The sequence below is a fragment of the Labeo rohita genome, chromosome 21 (genome assembly GCF_022985175.1).
Source record: "Labeo rohita strain BAU-BD-2019 chromosome 21, IGBB_LRoh.1.0, whole genome shotgun sequence".
Lineage (NCBI taxonomy): Eukaryota > Metazoa > Chordata > Actinopteri > Cypriniformes > Cyprinidae > Labeo > Labeo rohita.
Genome location: NC_066889.1, coordinates 20888059 through 20906595, shown reverse-complemented (window position 1 = coordinate 20906595; position 18537 = coordinate 20888059). Strand labels below are relative to the sequence as shown.

General features: G+C 36.9%; 2 protein-coding genes across 3 annotated transcripts; both read left to right on the top strand.

Annotated features, from left to right (window-relative positions):
- The first annotated feature begins 1309 nt into the window (after window positions 1-1309).
- On the top strand, window positions 1310-2618 carry LOC127152157 (uncharacterized). The gene is made up of 2 exons (XM_051092660.1): window positions 1310-1545; window positions 1771-2618. The coding sequence occupies exons 1-2, from the start codon at window positions 1398-1400 to the stop codon at window positions 2616-2618; spliced, it is 996 nt and encodes a 331-aa protein (XP_050948617.1). The 5' UTR covers window positions 1310-1397.
- A 164-nt stretch (window positions 2619-2782) lies between these two features.
- Window positions 2783-17621, top strand: LOC127152920 (pyroglutamylated RF-amide peptide receptor). Of its 2 annotated transcripts, XR_007825145.1 has the most exons (8): window positions 2783-2887; window positions 3715-4598; window positions 7749-7907; window positions 9404-9465; window positions 10401-10633; window positions 12939-13036; window positions 15150-16039; window positions 17234-17621. XR_007825145.1 is itself a non-coding variant. In XM_051093822.1 (7 exons), the coding sequence occupies exons 2-7, from the start codon at window positions 4268-4270 to the stop codon at window positions 15629-15631; spliced, it is 1365 nt and encodes a 454-aa protein (XP_050949779.1). In that variant the 5' UTR covers window positions 2783-2887; window positions 3715-4267; the 3' UTR covers window positions 15632-16220. The 2 variants fall into 2 exon arrangements, 1 of the variants encoding a protein (XP_050949779.1); XM_051093822.1 differs by lacking the exon at window positions 17234-17621 and having other exon boundaries at window positions 15150-16220.
- Window positions 17622-18537: the final 916 nt, after the last annotated feature.

Sequence of the window (18537 nt, the reverse complement as noted above, 5' to 3'; positions counted from 1 at the left end):
TAATTTCAACCAGACAAGAGACATCAATGACAACAGAGGGTCTTGAAACTGAATGTACAACAGAAATTGAGTTGCAAACACCAGATAAAACACCTGTGATGACAACAGCAACAACATATGAAGAAAAACACTCAAAACCTGCTGGTTTCATTTCAGAAAATACTGAGTCAAAAGGTACAAATGAACCAGTGACACCAACCACTTCCATAAAATATGCAGAAAATTTAATTTCAACCACACAAGAGACATCAATGACAACAGAGGGTCCTGAAACCGAATGTACAACAGAAATCGAGTTGCAAAAACACCAGATAAAACACCACAAGATGACAAAACACAGAAATCGATGAAGATAAAACATGATGAAAAACCTGAAAAACACTCAAAACCTGCTTTGATTTCAGAAAATACTGAGTCAAAAGGTACAAATGAACCAGTGACACCAACCACTTCCATAAAACCTGCAGAAGATTTAATTTCAACCAGACAGAGACATCAAGATGAAACCGAACGTACAACAGAAATCGAGTTGCAAACACCAGATAAAACACCTGTGATGACAACAGCTACAACATATGAAGAAAAACACTCAAAACCTGCTGATTTTACTTCAGAAAATATTGAGTCAAAAGCTACAAATGAACCAGCAAAGCCAATTATTGCCACAAAATCCGCAGATGATTTAATTTCAACCACACAAGAGACATCAATGACAACAGAGGGTCTTGAAACTGAATGTACAACAGAAATTGAGTTGCAAACACCAGATAAAACACCTGTGATGACAACAGCTACAACATATGAAGAAAAACACTCAAAACCTGCTGGTTTCATTTCAGAAAATACTGAGTCAAAAGGTACAAATGAACCAGTGACACCAACCACTTCCATAAAATATGCAGAAGATTTAATTTCAACCAGACAAGAGACATCAATGACAACAGAGGGTCCTGAAACCGAATGTACAACAGAAATTGAGTTGCAAACACCAGATAAAACACCTGTGATGACAACAGCTACAACATATGAAGAAAAACACTCAAAACCTGCTGGTTTCATTTCAGAAAATACTGAGTCAAAAGGTACAAATGAACCAGTGACACCAACCACTTCCATAAAATATGCAGAAAATTTAATTTCAACCAGACAAGAGACATCAATGACAACAGAGGGTCTGAAACTGTACAACAGAAATCGAGTTGCAAACACCAGATAAAAACCTGTGATGAGTTGAAAAACACTCAAAACCTGCAAATTGAGTCAACACCACACCATGATGAAGAAAAAACACTGCTGATTTATTTCAGAAAATACTGAGTCAAAAGGTACAAATGAACCAGTGACACCAAACTTCCATAAAATATGCAGATTTAATTTCAACCAGACAAGAGACATCAATGACAACAGAGGGTCATGAAACCGAATGTACAACAGAAATCGAGTTGCAAACACCAGATAAAACACCTGTGATGACAACAACTACAACATATGAAGAAAAACACTCAAAACCTGCTGATTTCATTTCAGAAAATACTGAGTCAAAAGGTACAAATGAACCAGTGACACCAACCACTTCCATAAAATATGCAGAAGATTTAATTTCAACCAGACAAGAGACATCAATGACAACAGAGGGTCCTGAAACCGAATGTACAACAGAAATTGAGTTGCAAACACCAGATAAAACACCTGTGATGACAACAGCAACAACATATGAAGAAAAACACTCAAAAACTCCTGGTTTTATTTCAGAAAATACTGAGTCAAAAGGTACAAATGAACCAGTGACACCAACCACTTCCATAAAATATGCAGAAAATTTAATTTCAACCACACAAGAGACATCAATGACAACAGAGGGTCCTGAAACCGAATGTACAACAGAAATCGAGTTGCAAACACCAGATAAAACACCTGTGATGACAACAGCTACAACATATGAAGAAAAACACTCAAAACCTGCTGGTTTTATTTCAGAAAATACTGAGTCAAAAGGTACAAATGAACCAGTGACACCAACCACTTCCATAAAATATGCAGAAGATTTAATTTCAACCAGACAAGAGACATCAATGACAACAGAGGGTCTTGAAACTGAATGTACAACAGAAATTGAGTTGCAAACACCAGATAAAACACCTGTGATGACAACAGCAACAACATATGAAGAAAAACACTCAAAACCTGCTGATTTCATTTCAGAAAATACTGAGTCAAAAGGTACAAATGAACCAGTGACACCAACCACTTCCATAAAATATGCAGAAGATTTAATTTCAACCAGACAAGAGACATCAATGACAACAGAGGGTCCTGAAACCGAATGTACAACAGAAATCGAGTTGCAAACACCAGATAAAACACCTGTGATGACAACAACTACAACATATGAAGAAAAACACTCAAAACCTGCTGGTTTCATTTCAGAAAATACTGAGTCAAAAGGTACAAATGAACCAGTGACACCAACCACTTCCATAAAATATGCAGAAGATTTAATTTCAACCACACAAGAGACATCAATGACAACAGAGGGTCCTGAAACCGAATGTACAACAGAAATTGAGTTGCAAACACCAGATAAAACACCTTCAGTTTTCTTTAAATGGGTAAATTAACTATGTACATTATTAAATAAATGTAATAATTGTAAATTTACAAACTGCGTTGTTTCTTTTTTTGTCGTTGATCTAGATAGATAGATAGACAGACAGACAGATAGATAGTAAAATGAAGGAAAAATGTATTACCAGATGAAGCGTCACAACCCAGGGGAGTGTTTCTGCTGTACTGCTCTGTCACTTGATTACAACCTCAGTAGTTGAATGTTGGATTGTCAGTGTTTGTTGCCGTCTTTCAAGAGGAAAGCATGACTGACTGATTTCAGGTAAGAGAATTAATATAACTTAGATAAAACCCGCTAGCTGTGCTGAGGAGCAGAAGATGATTTCCGAAGTGTCTCAGCCGTTTGAAACGATGATGAAGAAAGAAGTTTAAACGAGCATCGGAGAAACTTTGAAGAAATAACGAACCATCGGATCAGATCACAACGCAGTGTTTTGCTATTTGTTTGAAATATCTCTTTTTGAACAGAGAATGGAAACATTAGCTATTATTAGTATGATCTGCTGAAAGAAAATGTATGTAATATTTATTAATTTACTTCAGGCGACGAGTCGCCTTGTCTAATGTGAGATGAAATCGAAATGTTTTTAACATTGGATGTTTTGCTGGTTTAGTGTTTTACCTGCAGTCGTAACCTTTGACAAGCGTCTGTATCACTTTTTTAGTTAATGCAACATTATTAACTTTGTTTTTAATTTACGGTTTTATATTGTAAATATCTTAAAGTATCGTCCCGTATTTTGTGATTTAATAAGTTATTATACTTCATATTTACGTCATTGATGCATTCATAGCCTTATCGTAATCGACTTAAGTTTATTTAGCATGAAATAGACCCCAAAATGTGCAAACAATATTTATTTTCTATAAAGACTGTACCTCAGTGAATATAAAGATCTAAGTCAAAAATGTAATTAAAATAAAATAAAAACGGTACTGAGTAAAAACAGCAATTTCAATCATATTTTTGATCTTGCTTATTTCAAGTAAACTATAATGGAAGTAGATTTTACCCAAAAGTTTGGGCTGTGTTCTCAGGACAGGGATATTTAAATGATCTGAACAGAACCATTTTTCTTCATTTGTCAGCATATTGCAAGATTACAAGGCGAAGACTGACTCAATCCAGAATGGAGAAAGCAATACAATTACAGACCCCCAGACTGTGATGATAACTAAGGATTGTGCAAAAAATAAAACACAAGACAATGTGATATCAGCCATTAGCAAGAAGGAGCTGGAACAGCTAAAGAACATTCTACTGAGAGCGAACAGTGGGGCATCATTATAATGCTGGTAGCACACAACTTTTGACTGAAGAGGATTTTGTCAAGCAGAGTAGCAGGCTGTCGATAATCACAACAGATTGTCCCAAGTGGCTTGAAATCGATGCTTACTACACATGTACTTAATAGGCGTGAGACAAAAGCATTAAAGTTTTTCATCAACAACAAGAAGCAACCATCAAAAATGCCTGTAAGCCATTATTTACAAAGAGAAACAAATCAATACATCACACACAACCATTCATTAATGTAGCCTGAACAGGCTCGTTGTAGAAATCGTGAAGATCAGACGCCACAGATTGTTAACACAAGCTGCGCTACAACTGAAACAGCTAAGACCCTTGACCCTCATCAGTATGAACCTGACCGCCCATCTTCTGGACCTTATGCTGAAGGCTTCCAACCTCTCTCGCCAGCAGTTCATCCAGGAATTCTCCATTCCTCCTCTGGTGGCCGTGCCCAGACTCCCTAGCTCCCTGCTTCCAGTTTTTGGCCTGCTCTACGTGCTCATCTTTGGGCTTGCAGTGGTGGGAAACGGGGCTGTGCTGGTTCTCTTATGCCGCAGGAAGGCTCTTCAGTCTCCCAGCACCTTTTTCATTTGCTCTCTGGCGCTCAGTGACCTCCTGATATCCATAGTGTGTGTTCCTGCCACACTGCTTCAGCACTTCTTCACCAACTGGTTGGCAGGTAAGCTTCATTTTGTTCACGCTTGGCAGAAATCTTCGTTTATAATGCGCCGTAACTGCCTATATCCATGTTTTTTTATAAACCCAAGGCCTCCTGATGTATAACTCAATCTCAACTCCATTAAGTGACAGCTTTGAGAAAGTACAAAGCTTTAAGGATATATAGTTCATGCATGATCAAAAACACTGATGAAGATAAAAGAGTACTTGACCTCCATTGCATTCATCTCATGACATAACACTCATAAATGGTATAGTATTGTTCAAAGTGTAAAGATTTTCTGTACTGTCCACGCATTCTTTTTCATCTTTCACAAAACTACAGTTTAACAAACGTTTGTGCCACACTGCAGTACATGTCCACAGACTAAAAGATGCACTTGTAACATGAATTCATGCCAGTGAATAAATCATGTACAAAACTAAACTAACGGATGTTACCTGTGTGAATTAAAATATGTCTTTCGTAGCATCCTTGAAGCACAAAAATGAGGTTTTTAAAAGACATAAACTGTATTTAAAACTGTCTGGGGATCTCAGATGAATGTCAGAATTCATTTCTTTTCCATTTCTAAGAAAGGGTATCAGATGTTAATAATAATAATACACCCTCATGTTCTCCTAAACCTGTATAAAATTATTGTGTGTGAACATAACAGACATGCAGTACCAAAATCGCTTAAACATAAATAAAACTAGTGCATTTACATAGTGTAATGTATAATGTGTGGAACATATATTATGACAGACATTATTCCGCTGTCAAACATTTCAATGGACCTGTACACAAGTTTTGTTTTTTCTTCAGCTGAAAGTTTACTCATGGCTTATTGTTATTCATGGCCATCTTATAAGTAGACTTCCATGTCTATAATGGAGCTGTCATTCTGATGCCATAAATATACAAGGCCTAAGTACATAAATAAGCAAGTTGTCATGACCAGCTTAGACCAGAAGGACACTGTTGTGCTTATACATCTTCATGTAGCATACTCATTACTGCATATATCTGTGTTTGTGTGGAATTGTTGTTTGACACCACTTAAATTAGAGCTCCAAATAGCTTTTGATGAGATGGAAGGTCACCATTGATTAAAAGAGATCTTCTCCCCAGTGAAACCTGTGGTTGAATTGTAAATGAGCACTTTACCTGACCTGAAGTTCTTTGAATCCTATTAGATGCAGCAGCCCATATATCTATTTTCTGAAGTAGTCTTTCATGCTCATAATGCAGTAAAACATGTTTTCATGTCATGTCATGTTTTTTTAGGGTAATGGGATGTAATGCAAGAAAAATAGTGTAAAATATTAAATGCCAAGTGTCATGAAACTCTAGATGGTGCAGGCTGATGGGTCGTTAATGCAAACTGATGATATTCACAGCATAAAACTACTTGGCACAAGCTTATTGGTTCATATTGCATACACAGCCAATGAGCTTACTACTTGACATTTAAGTTCCTCTGAAACCCTCCTTCCCCAGCTCCACCTGTATAGATCTGCTACGGGTTAAAGGAAAAGTTCACTTCCATAACAAAAATTTGCAGATAATGTACTCACCCCCTTGTCATCCAAGATGTTCATGTCTTTCTTTTTTCAGACGATAAGAAATTATGTTTCTTGAGGAAAACATTTCAGGAATTATCTCCATATAGTGGACTTCTATGGTGCCCCCATAGAATGGTGCCCCCATACATGCAGCTTCAAAGGGCTCTAAATGATCCCAGAAGATCAAACGCCCTTTACAAAAAAAAAGGGAAAACATTGATGTAGGATGATTTTGACAGTTCTTCGACCTGTACCCTAACTGTATTGACCCAGATTACACAGACTACACATGTGCATAGCAGAGATGAGACAAGACGAGCATTTGAGGTTAAAAAGTATATAAATTATCAATTTGTTTAGAAATTGCCCGATCATTTTGCTAGATAAGACCCTTCTTCAAAAACTGGGATTGTTTAGAGCCATTTGAAGCTGCATTTAAACTGTATTTTGGAAGTTCAAATTTGGGGGCACCATTGAAGTCCACTATATGGAGATAATTCCTGAAACGTTTTCCTCAAGAAACAATTTCTTACTGACTGAAGAAAGAAAGAATTGAACATCTTGGATGACAAGAGGGTAAGTAAATTATCTCCAAATTAATAATCTGTAGAAGTCAACTTTTCCTTTAATAAATATGGTAGCGTAGCAGATCTACCAAGACCAAATATATTAACATATCCATTACCATGTTAAAATCTTTTGTTGTCATGATGGAAATATATTTTAAGTGATGTTTTGCTACATCACATTGTATTTCTTTTTAAAAATCTAATGCTTGATGCATCATAAAGTATAACGGCCATTCAGTTCTGGTTATTGTATTTCAACACAATACATGGCTACCGCTGAATGGCCATCGGTGAAAAATGATGCATTTGCAATCAGATGATGTCGTTATGATGTCTACCAGCAGGATCTAACTGGACTGTGTTAACCAGACAAAATTGAATGCTTGATACAGACAAGAACAAAAAATAACTCAAATATAACCTCTATTATTAATAATACATCAAGCTATGCCTGACTCTATCCGTCATGTTTTATATTTTATTTAATGAGCTTTCATCTAATGACACTGTATAATGAAGGACAGTCATGTCCAGCATGCAACAGGTGAATTATGCCAAGGTGCATCTGGAAATATGTAGGATCAGTGAGCTGGAAAATAAGAATTAGTGGGTTATAGAAAACTCCTCAGAACTGCTGGCAGAAAATTGCTCTTTAAGTCCATGGCAACACAAATCCAATCTCTCTCCTATATAGTAATTACGAGGAACACCGTGTCAGAAAATGAAGCCTGTGGTCCTACTCCACCCCTCTGTTTTCATCATTGTCCATAAAGACTATTCATTTACTGCCCACGCATTTCCTCCTATTAGCTGGAAATTGCTCTGCAAGGCTCTTCTGTATCCTTTTTCTTATATTGTTATGCGTCAATAGTTAATCCTGTCTACTTTGTATATATGAAAATAGGTCAACCAGTTTGTTATTCAATATTTTTATGCAGTCTTTCATCAGATCATTTGCCTGTTCCCTAACTCACTCATTTTCTGACTCACTGATTCACTCATTGTGCCTCATTCATTTTCTTTTTGACCCACAGGAGATTTTCTGTGCAAGTTAATACCATTCTTGCAAGTGACAGCTATCGCGACCAGCATGCTCACCATGACGTGTATTGCCGTAGAGCGTTTCCAGGGAATCCTTTATCCTCTGCATGTCCGCAACAGCTACTTTCTTTGTCATGCCTTCAAGATGTTGGGTGAGTTATGGAAAGAGAGATTAAAGAAGTTATTAAAGATATCTTATACAACAGCAGCTAAACTGTGTTTAAATGGCTTTTTAAAAAGGTACTACTTTTACATGTTGTTTCAACATAATTGTGTGTTGGCAGAGTGTGTACACAACCACCCTATAATGATAAAAATCCACCCAGTGGTATTTTAAAATCTTTATAAGTATTATCCCCTTTTTCAAATCGAGTCATTCTCAGCTTCTTGTCAGTGTGACGTCACACCAACCAAGGCCACTCCCACGAAAGTTGATTGAAAAGGCCGTCTTACCTTAGACCCGCCCTGACTGAGCTGTAACAGTCCGACCACCACTGTGTCGACTTCGATGCAGGGGAAGACAAGAATGTCTCCGATTGAGCGACTGAGGTGTTTTGCTGTTGGATGTTATAATGTACACAGCAGAACGGCTCGTCACCACACAGTAGAGAGGGGCGGAGTAAGCAGAGCTCATTAGCATTTAAAGGCAAATGCAACAAAACGGCTCGCTCTAAAAAGGGCTGATTTTGACAAGGTAAAAAGGGTGTTTTATACACTAAAACTGAGAAATTTTAACCAAAGTAAGTTATAGACCTCATTAAGACCCTAAAGTATCAATGGGCATCTGATGACCCCTTTAATGTATTATCTTAGTTATGAACACACTGATTTGTAGTGCAAACAGTTTTACGTTTACAGCACGTTGTTTTTCTTCTCGTTATTTCCCTATAGCGGCTAATGAACCGGAAGTCTTGCCCATAGGGTTACTTTTGCTTTGAAGAATGAGGTGGATAAGAACTATAAAAACGCTAATTTGTGAAAGCCCACCTTTCACAAAAAGTGTAACACTTTACACAAAAGCTCATTAGTTAACTACTTTAGTTAACATGAACTAAGAATGAACAATACGTCTTTAATAATCTTAATGTTAATTTCGACAGGTACTAATGCATTATTTAAAATCAAAAGTTGTGTTTGTTAACATTAGTTAATGCACTGTGAATTAACATGAACTAACAATGAACGGCTGTATTTTTATTAGCTAATATTAGCAAAGATTAATAAATACTGTAATAAATGTATTGTTCATTGATTGTCCATGTTAGTTAATACATTAAGTAACATTATCTAATGGAACTTTATGGTAAAGTACCACAGAAAAAAAGAAAGTAAAGTTATCATATACAGGTACAGCGAATTTAGTTTGTGGACACTTGCTGTCCCCAGACAATAGTGACACTGTAGAAAACAACAAATAATGTGTTTTTTGCCTTATTTTACAGTGGCCATGTGGTTGGTTGCCCTGGCGATCTTTTACAAACAAAGCTATTTTAAAGGATGTTTTGTCCAATATAATGAAAGTGCAAAGCAAATTTGAACCCCATTGACTTGTGTACAAAAACAGTGACCTTTTTCAAAATATCTTCTTTTGTGTTCTTTTGAAATTCAACAGAACTATAAACATTATGTCTTGTCCCTCATTTTACAGTGGCTGTGTGGTTGGTTGCTCTGGCAATTGCGGCTCCCATGTGGTTTGTTCAGAAAGTGGAGGTAAACATGCACTTCTAAGAAAAAAAATACTACATTCACATTCTGTCTGACATTTCCAGAACAATCCCTATCCATTATACAAACCACTATTATTAGAATAAACAAGCAATTTAGAGATTGCTCACGGGGGTGTGTTATTTAACAGACAAAACTCAAGTCATTAGCAGTCAAAGATAAGGAACACAATAAAATAGGTCATAAACATCAGTATTCACCTCAGATAGTAGTATCAGCGAAATATATCTGAAAGAAATGTCCTAGTTTATGAAGTTGCTTTGTAATTATTAAACCAAAAGATTACATGAAAGAAATAGAAAAAAGCAACTGATGGTTTAAATATAAGCAGAAAATGTCTTGACTCTTTGACATGTAATTTTCATTCACTGCAGCTACCGCCAGAGATAACAGATGCATCAACACTATTAGAATCAAATTAGATGCTACTGTGCTAGATGAGACCATTGAGGCCTTCTAATGTAATGTCCATTATGTGTTCATTGAGATAATAATGCCTTTCACTTATCGTGTTTGTGTTTTTGCTTTGTTTGTCTTTGTTTGTCCTTGCATGTGCAGCCTTCACACATTTTTTATTTCAGGGACGTCTTGTATGCACTCCAATGAAATGATCATTGATGTCATGCTGTTTCAGAAATTCAGCAGATAAACTTCATAAGAAGGATAAAAAGCTGTCTTCAACCATTAGCAATGCCTGCCACTCAGTAAATCAGACTGTTATAATTCATTTGGGAATATGGTGAATTGTAATCCATCATTATGACAGGATCATGCAATATTATTTGCTAAACATATTCATTAGAATGAATATTAGAATATTTAGCTGCCACTAGCCTTCCCTCCATCTGTCAAACTCTTTTGTTGAAATAGAAATGAATGAAGGGCTCGCATAATAAGTTTCTACTTATTTAACTACCCAGGTGAAATATGACTTCCTGTTTGATGTCCATCACACCTGTTGTTTGGAAGTATGGCCAAGCCAGAGGCAAAGGAGAGCCTACACTACCTGTCTGTCAGTCCTGGTGTTTCTGGCCCCCTTGGCGACCATGGCCATCCTGTACTGGAAGATCATGCGGGAGCTCTGGGGCAAACACAAAGTACATGACGTCATGTTTCAAACACTCCCGGGATCTGAAATCAACAAGATTACCAGGTTAGTATTACCAGAGTATTAAGAAGAGGAGAAAAGAATGGGAAGATGCCTTTGGATGGATAGAACTTCCTAAAGACCTATGTCTTTGTTCTCTCCACTTTAGCCATGATGCCTATGAGGCTTTTAATAGACCACAGCTACTGAAAGAGCTTACAAATGGCAGAGACAAGAAACGCTAGATGCCATCCTGGCAGGATGTAAACGTGTCGACGCTTGTCATGACGCCGCAGCCACTGAAGGAGTTTCTCAGCGTGTATTTCACTCGATATCCAGGCTGTTTAGACTCCTTGTGGGGAAAAATCAATGGTACGGCATTTGGTTTAAGCCTACACTTATAGCGATCACTACCTATAAGCTCTTTCAGTAGCTGTGGTCATTGTATCAGTATTTTATTTTCCCAGTTGTGTTGCGGTAAAAATAGCAACAGGTAGCGCCAGTAGCTCACAGAGTGCAACCATTTCATATCATCGAAATACTGGCGTCCCCCACAGTCCAAAATATGTATAAAACGATGTAGATTTTTAAAATGATGTTAATCTTTCATGGGTTTTCTACTACATATTTCAGTGACAGACATAATTTATGTTATATTAAGCCTTAACACTATATACAAGCCTTAATACTCAAGGTTTCCTTTAAAAGAGATACTTCACCTAAAAAAAAAAAATACAACTCTGTCATTGCTTCATTTGGAACTATTTGCATTAGCAGAGCAAAAATACAAAAAGTAAAGGCCCATTCACATCCAGGACTATAATTATAAAGTTTTAAGGATTGGACCCCATTGACTTTCATTGTGTAGACAATATACACTGTAGTGTTTCTTAAAATATTGTGTTTTGTGTTCCACAGAAGAAAAAAACTCAGGTTTGGATCAACATGAGGGTAAATAACTAATGAAGAATTGCAATCCCATTAAGTAAAATGACAGTGTAATTTACGAGTATGACTCTGTACATCATTAAAGGGGTCCTATCATGCTTTTTCACTTTTTTAATTTTAGTCAGTGTGTGGTGTGTATGTTAAAGCATAAAAAAGATCTACAAAGTTACAAATCTCAAAGTCAACTCAAAAGGGGGATATTTCTTTTTTAAAAAAAACCCTTTTCAAGAACTACAATGAACGAGCCGTTGAAAAAAACTACAGCGTTGTTTTCCGGGTGGTGTGATGTCACAAAGCTCATTAGAATAGCATTAAAATGATTCCCACCTACGGAAATTTGAATGGTTGGGGGGTGGGTAGGGACGAAGTGGGGATTAGCCTAACTTTAGTGATGCAGTGTGGAGAGACGCATCTGGGACGCTTGAACAAGCCGTGGCACAGCTGGTATAAACAGAAGCATTGACTAGAGTGGTCGCGATCAGCTCCGGTGGCCGCGTCAGAGCCGTAACTCAGGGTTAGAGATTTATTCATCATACAGTGTAAATAGCTTCACTTACAATGCGAGTGTTTTTTAAAATGAATAAACTTGCACTAGACTAGGCTAGGCCAATCAGTGATGATGTTCTTTGATAATGTTAATGTTAGGATCGGCGCCAACTATACCTTAATATATCTTTAACTATAACGAAGCAGACGGAACTTGCTGCTTTGGCAAGGGCCGTGGCAGTACTGAAACACCGTCTAAGCTGTTCGCCAATCACAACTCACTGGAACAGCTAACCAATCACAACACATTTCGTTTTTCGGACCTTCATTAAACCCAAAACTAACCAAGCCAAAATAATGCGTTTTTCGAACCACCAAGCATGAGAGCATGTTCTAGTACACATCCAAAATAAAATCAAGAATTTGTAAAAGAGCATAATAGGACCTCTTTAAAGAGAAATTATCCCATTAATGATTATTTTTAAAGGTTTGAAAATGTAAGCACCATTGCAAAGAATGACAGTAAATGCATTAACATGGTACAAAACTTAAAGGCTTAAAAGCTTTAAATGCAACACTTAGTTTTATACAATATATAACAGGATCCTTATCACATCTCTATTCACCAAGGAACCTGAAAAAGGTTGAAGACCCTTGGGCTAATAGTGCAGCATGGATACCCATGTGAAGATTTTGACAATAGACAACAATAAACACATTTTGTTTGTCCATATAATTCTGTGAATCACGCTACGCTTTTGAAAGGTCCATTTATCAGATGCTTTCATTGCCACTATTGCATAACGTCGTCTACATTGTTGCTCTCAGATCACATGGTCTTGGTAGACTGGTACAAATGAAATGCTCTTTGATTGACACCTCTGTATTGTGCTGTTATTGACATGTCTGTAACAATAGAAATCCCTTTTATTCTCAGGAGGAAGAAGCGTGCAGTAAGAATGATGGCCACTGTGGTGCTGCTCTTTGCCGCCTGCTGGGCGCCTTTCCATCTGGTCTCCCTCCTGCTTGACTATGGTACCCCAAACTTCTTGTGCCCTTCTCCCTTGCCTACTGTTGTCAATCTCCCTGTTTTTTCTCCTCACAGATAATGAGAAAACCTTTTACACATTCTGTCAGCCAGCTGCTGTCCTTCCTGTGAGAGTATAGCAAACACATTCTCACTTCGGATTCTCTCCTTATTTTCCCCTTTCCTCCTCCTCAACCTTTTGTTGAGGTCAACACCTTGTTCCTGTAAACCTTCGACATGCAATCATTTGTTCTGTTATTCCTCTTTATTCATCACTATGGCAACTATTGTGAGTTTGGTGTAGTAGTATTGTCTCCATACACAGATTGTGTGATGTCACATAAAAATTATTATTATTAATACAGGTGTAGCACTTTATGTGCATAATGTAATTTATGCAACAACAAAAAAAAAATTAGTGCAGCATATCAGAACTCTAGGAAATGCTTATGATTAGGAAAATTCACAGCAAATCATAAAAGTCATCTTATTTATTTACTTATTTCAATGTTACGTCCCATTTATTCTGGGGTCGCACACATAATATTCAGTGCAATTTACCATCTGCATTTACTCTTCAAAGTTTCAGTCTTTTTATACACAGATTTATAGTAATATTTTATTGTTATTATTTTTTCCTACCCAGTATTCTATCTACTCCATTGTCATGTGCACAACACACAATACATTTCTACTGTTTTTTCCACGGTTAACATGCTTCTCAGCTGCAACAAAAGCCTTTCAGAAGACAGCATAACCACTTTCAGTGAAATGACATTCATAATCAGACACTGGAGCCTCTCCGGTATGGAAATGAAGGTTTTAAAGGAAACAATGACAAAGCACTTGTGACCCCAACATGTTTGCATCTCCAGTGACACACTTTCTACAGTGTGCTGTATATCTAATCTTGACATTAACAGATATGTTTATTTCTTTCTAGTTTTCTCGTTTTTATTTTACAGGGAACTCCGGGTATTAAAGGGGTCATCGGATGCAAAGTTCACTTTTTCATGTTGTTTGAACATTATTGTGTGTTGGCAGTGTATGTACACATCTACCCTATAATGATAAATATCCATGCAGTGGTTTTTAATTAATCTTTAAAAATAATGTAATAATTAATCTTTAAAAATCATGTAATAATGAACATAGTGGTCGTCATTTACTCCCGACATCTGAGCCGCTGAAGACGCAGTGGATTAAGTTTATTTGTGAAGGGAATGCGCCTCCTGATCTACATAAATGTGTCTATGTTCGCGCAAATTATTTGTGATCCAGCTTCACCTACAGCAGAAGTGAGTATAAGGTTTCTTTTTATGAATCTCTGCAATCACCTTTGATAATAACGTGCTAGTTAGCAAGTTTAGTGGCTAAACGCGGCTAAAGTAAACAGGCTCGTCACTCCACAGAGAGAAGAGGGGGCGGGGCAAGCAGAGCTCATTAACATTTAAAGCAACCTCGACCAGAACAGGATGATTTTTGCAGATCTGATTTTGGCAAGGTAAAAAGGGTGTTGTTTTACACAACCATTGAGAATTTTTAACCAAAGTATATTATAGACTTTTCATTAAGACCCTAAAGAATCATATCAACTTGTAGAAAATGGGCATCCAATGACCCCTTTAAGACTTGTATGGCTTAATATAATGTAAATTATGTCTCTTACTGAAATATATAGTAGAAAACCCATGAAAGATGTACGTTATTTTAAAAATCCACATTGTTTTATACATATTAGTATAACGACTAAGCACACTGTGCTTAAAACGAGGTAACAAAGTACTAAAACATGCTCACCATTTACTTAAAATGAGGAGACGAATTAGTAAATCACCTGACGTATTAGTAAGTTGTGGGAACGAATTGTTAATTCGCTCTACTTTATCTCGACCAGAGGATGTAACTGTGGCACGTTATTATAATAAACAGAATGTTATTGTACATAGGTATGGACACAAAAATATACTCGCTAGACCTTGCCTTTTTATTATTTGATTCGGCTACCCTACATCTTGTGTTTTTTTTTAACACAGGAACTCATTGTTTGTGAATAGCCCTTAAAAACAAGCCCTTATGCTTTTTATAACTGTATCTTTTATGTCTGTTCTCTGCACACAGGTAAGCTGGACCTTGATCTAGATTCTGAGTTCCTCCTAGTCAGCGTGGTTCAGATCCTGGGATTCAGCAATTCGGTGTGTAACCCGCTGGTTTATGCCGCCCTCAACACCACCTTCAAAAGGGACCTGCTGGCTTTGCTTATCCGAGGATGTTCTGGTGCAAAAGGCTGCTGCTGTGGCTCGTGTTCCTGTTGGTCCTGGAGGAGTCACAAACGAGTGGGCATCTCAGCAGTGGAGTCTGTGGAACCCAGACGGGGCCTAGAGACAACATGTAGACAGGGAGGGATCAGGTCATGGAGCAAACCAGCGTGGGAGGCTGAACCAGAGAGGCCTACATCTAACACCTTTCCCCCAATGAGCCTCCTCAGCGCAATCAGGCCCAAAAAGACCTCCAGTACTATGATACTAAGTGTTATTGACCCTCCACACACAGACAGCACATCTGGATCTGACCGGCCTCTCACAGGCATACTGGGAGAGTAAATGTCAACAAAATGAGATTGTAATGATACCTGAAATCCATCGACTTAATGACTTGAAAGACAAGAATCCTTCAGGAGCTTTAAACAATCTCAAATATAGCTACTGTTTTTATTTTTTCTCCAGTGATATAGATTCAACAACCTGCACGCAGCAGTTTTCAAACTTTTAAAGGGTGCTTTTTTGTTTTTAGAGCTCAATTAATCCATGATAAGGATGGAATGGTGTGATCAGTGAAAGAAACTTAAGATGTTTTTAAGGTGCTTTCAGCCTTTGAGTTTCTGAAGACCACATATGAACAAGACCAACCACAGTACCTCATTAGTTTTGGTTCGGCTCTGAGGAAGTCCAAAACACAGTGGATAGTTTAGACCAAAGACCATATTTTGTGTGCACCCTTCATAAACTTTGGTAAATATTTTCCAACTGAATTAGATTATTTGTAGAATGTGTCTCATTCATTATTTATTTAGAATGTCTGTGTGAATAATGCGTTCGAACGTTTTCAAAAAGAAATCGTGATTCACCAAAAAAATCCATATTCAATTTAGTATCCACCTTATTTTTCTCGTAAATGTGGGTACAGCCATTTGTAAATTTAATGGGTCTAAATTGATGGTAATTAATGAATTAATTAATCATTTAAAAATTATAATAATTAATGAATTAATGGTAATTGACTCGTCATCAGTCGGCCATATTGGCAGCACTAAACGTAAACAGTGCCACTGAACCTGCTGATTATTACTGCTGAAAATGGTCTATTACTGTTATGTTTTGAGCTGTATTAATCGGTCGGACCAGGAAAAACATGTGGAGTACTATAGACTGTCAAAAGTTATAACAAATCAAGGAGAAGAGTGCAAAAAACTGTCTGAGAAACAAAAGGCGTTTGTGTTTGGCCAAACTGAAACAGGATTTCCAGGGCAAGAATCTTGACAACATTCGTGTTTGTTTTTATCATTTCCGCTCAAGTAGGTGAAAAATTAGACTCATATCTTAACTAATACTGCTTGTATGTATCTTTACCACCTATTCACTTTATTAACTCAAACTATTGCACCCTTTTCTGCTTATTAGGTCCTTCTCTATATGATTTAGCATCTTCCACACGTTTTTACCGTGGTTTAGACAGCGTAAATTAGCAGAACAACATATTAGGTAGTACATTAACCATGAAATCTACGCGGTTGTTTACAACCGAGTATCGCCAATATGGCCACGCATCCAGGTAACTGACCAAATCGTGATGTAAGTGCAAACCCTGTATTTTTAGCTGTACAAAACAGCTCGTTTTGCTGCTTGATATTGCGCATCATATTATAATATTGTATTATCTTAATTATAAACACACTTGTTTGAAGTGCAAACAGTTTTACTTTTACTGCACGTTGCTATTCTTCTCATCACTTCCTAAAGCGGCTAATAAACCGGAAGTCTTGCTCATAGGCTTTCATCCGTGTTGAAAAATAAGGTGGATAAATACTAATATAACACGCAATTATTATTGAATGAGACCCAATTTCTTTTAATGCGAGTTTGTGGAAAGCAACAGCAATGTTATTTGATGATTGTTTGGCTGTGCTTTTTATATCTCATATCCAGGAGTGTGTGCAGCCTCTTGCCTCAGGGAATGTGGTTTCTGTCTCCATGGATGGGCCTAAACTCTACTGGAAGTTCTTACAGTCAGCAGAAGCCTGCAGAGGCGTTTGGAAGTGCCCAGCTGAGTGAGGATGACACACCTTCCATAAAGCCTAACAACTCGGATTTATATCATGACAGCTTTAGGGTTTGCTACCGGCAATGTTTTGCCATTTCAGACATCCTGGAGATAGAGATTACATACAGACTGGCTGGCAGAACACACACGTTTGACACCTTGATACCTCAGTCGCTCATACTATTAGCAGCGTTACAGTTGTTCTTATTATAGAATTAAAAGATCGTATTTTGAAAGGTTGTTTGTTTGTATATTTTTCTATTGCAATGCACATCTACGTAGCCTAGATCATTTCATCACTGTATGTATGTTTGTTACATTTAGTGACTGTAAAAAAATTGCTCTATATTTTGATGTTTCATATTAAACGTCGTAATATGTCACTGCATACGTTCTCTTTTATTAAACACTTAAACAGGGTCGCCAACTCTCGCGCCATTTTAATGTTGTAAGTTTTAATACTAATCTAAAATGATAAATACCGTTTTGGCGTACGTAACGTGGCGTAAATCGTAAAATGTAGCGCTTCTGTTAATGCCAGAGCCATTGAAAAACAGCCGAGAAGCTTTGATCACGCAGTCACGTGATTCACGTTGACAGTATATTTGAATGTGTTTAAGTAGGATAGAGACGACAGCTTCACTATACATGTATTTGCAGCAATTTTTGGTATATACGTTACAGCATATTATGCATTGATTTTTACGTCGATTACATTTTATTTGGGAGAGTGGTGGAGGAAACCCTTACGAAAATTAAAGTAATAAAATAAAGGTTTTACTACAAAAAAACAAAAAACAAAAAAAAAGAACATGGTTCCTATAGTTAAAACATGGTAACCACAAATTAACCATGGCCTTGCTACACTAACCATAATTTAACCATGGTATTTGTAGTATAACTATGGTTATACAAATGGTAATCAATGCGCCAAAAAACACGGTTACTACACTTTTACTACAATAAAACCATGGTTAATTTTCGTAAGGGTTAATATGGTTTTTACTTATAATGTGCTTACTTATAATGTGACCATATAGCTTAACTATTTTTCAGTTAAATAAATGTTCTATATTTTAGTTCAATAATTTTTTATATTTTAAGGAGATCATTTAGTACTAAATACTATTTGTCCAATAATTATAGTCCATTAATGACTTAAAAATATATATATCATTTTATATTTCTA

What these genes read in the sequence shown, in the direction of transcription:
- LOC127152157 (XM_051092660.1), top strand. Translation starts at nt 1,398, where the DNA reads ATGACAACAGAGGGTCATGAAACCGAATGTACAACAGAAATCGAGTTG. An exon ending in AGAAAATACTGAGTCAAAAG is followed by an intron (nt 1,546 to 1,770) that starts GTACAAATGAAC and finishes CTGAGTCAAAAG; the next exon opens with GTACAAATGAACCAGTGACA.
- LOC127152920 (XM_051093822.1), top strand. Translation starts at nt 4,268, where the DNA reads ATGAACCTGACCGCCCATCTTCTGGACCTTATGCTGAAGGCTTCCAAC. An exon ending in TCATGCCTTCAAGATGTTGG is followed by an intron (nt 7,908 to 9,403) that starts GTGAGTTATGGA and finishes CTCATTTTACAG; the next exon opens with TGGCTGTGTGGTTGGTTGCT. An exon ending in GGTTTGTTCAGAAAGTGGAG is followed by an intron (nt 9,466 to 10,400) that starts GTAAACATGCAC and finishes TTAACTACCCAG; the next exon opens with GTGAAATATGACTTCCTGTT.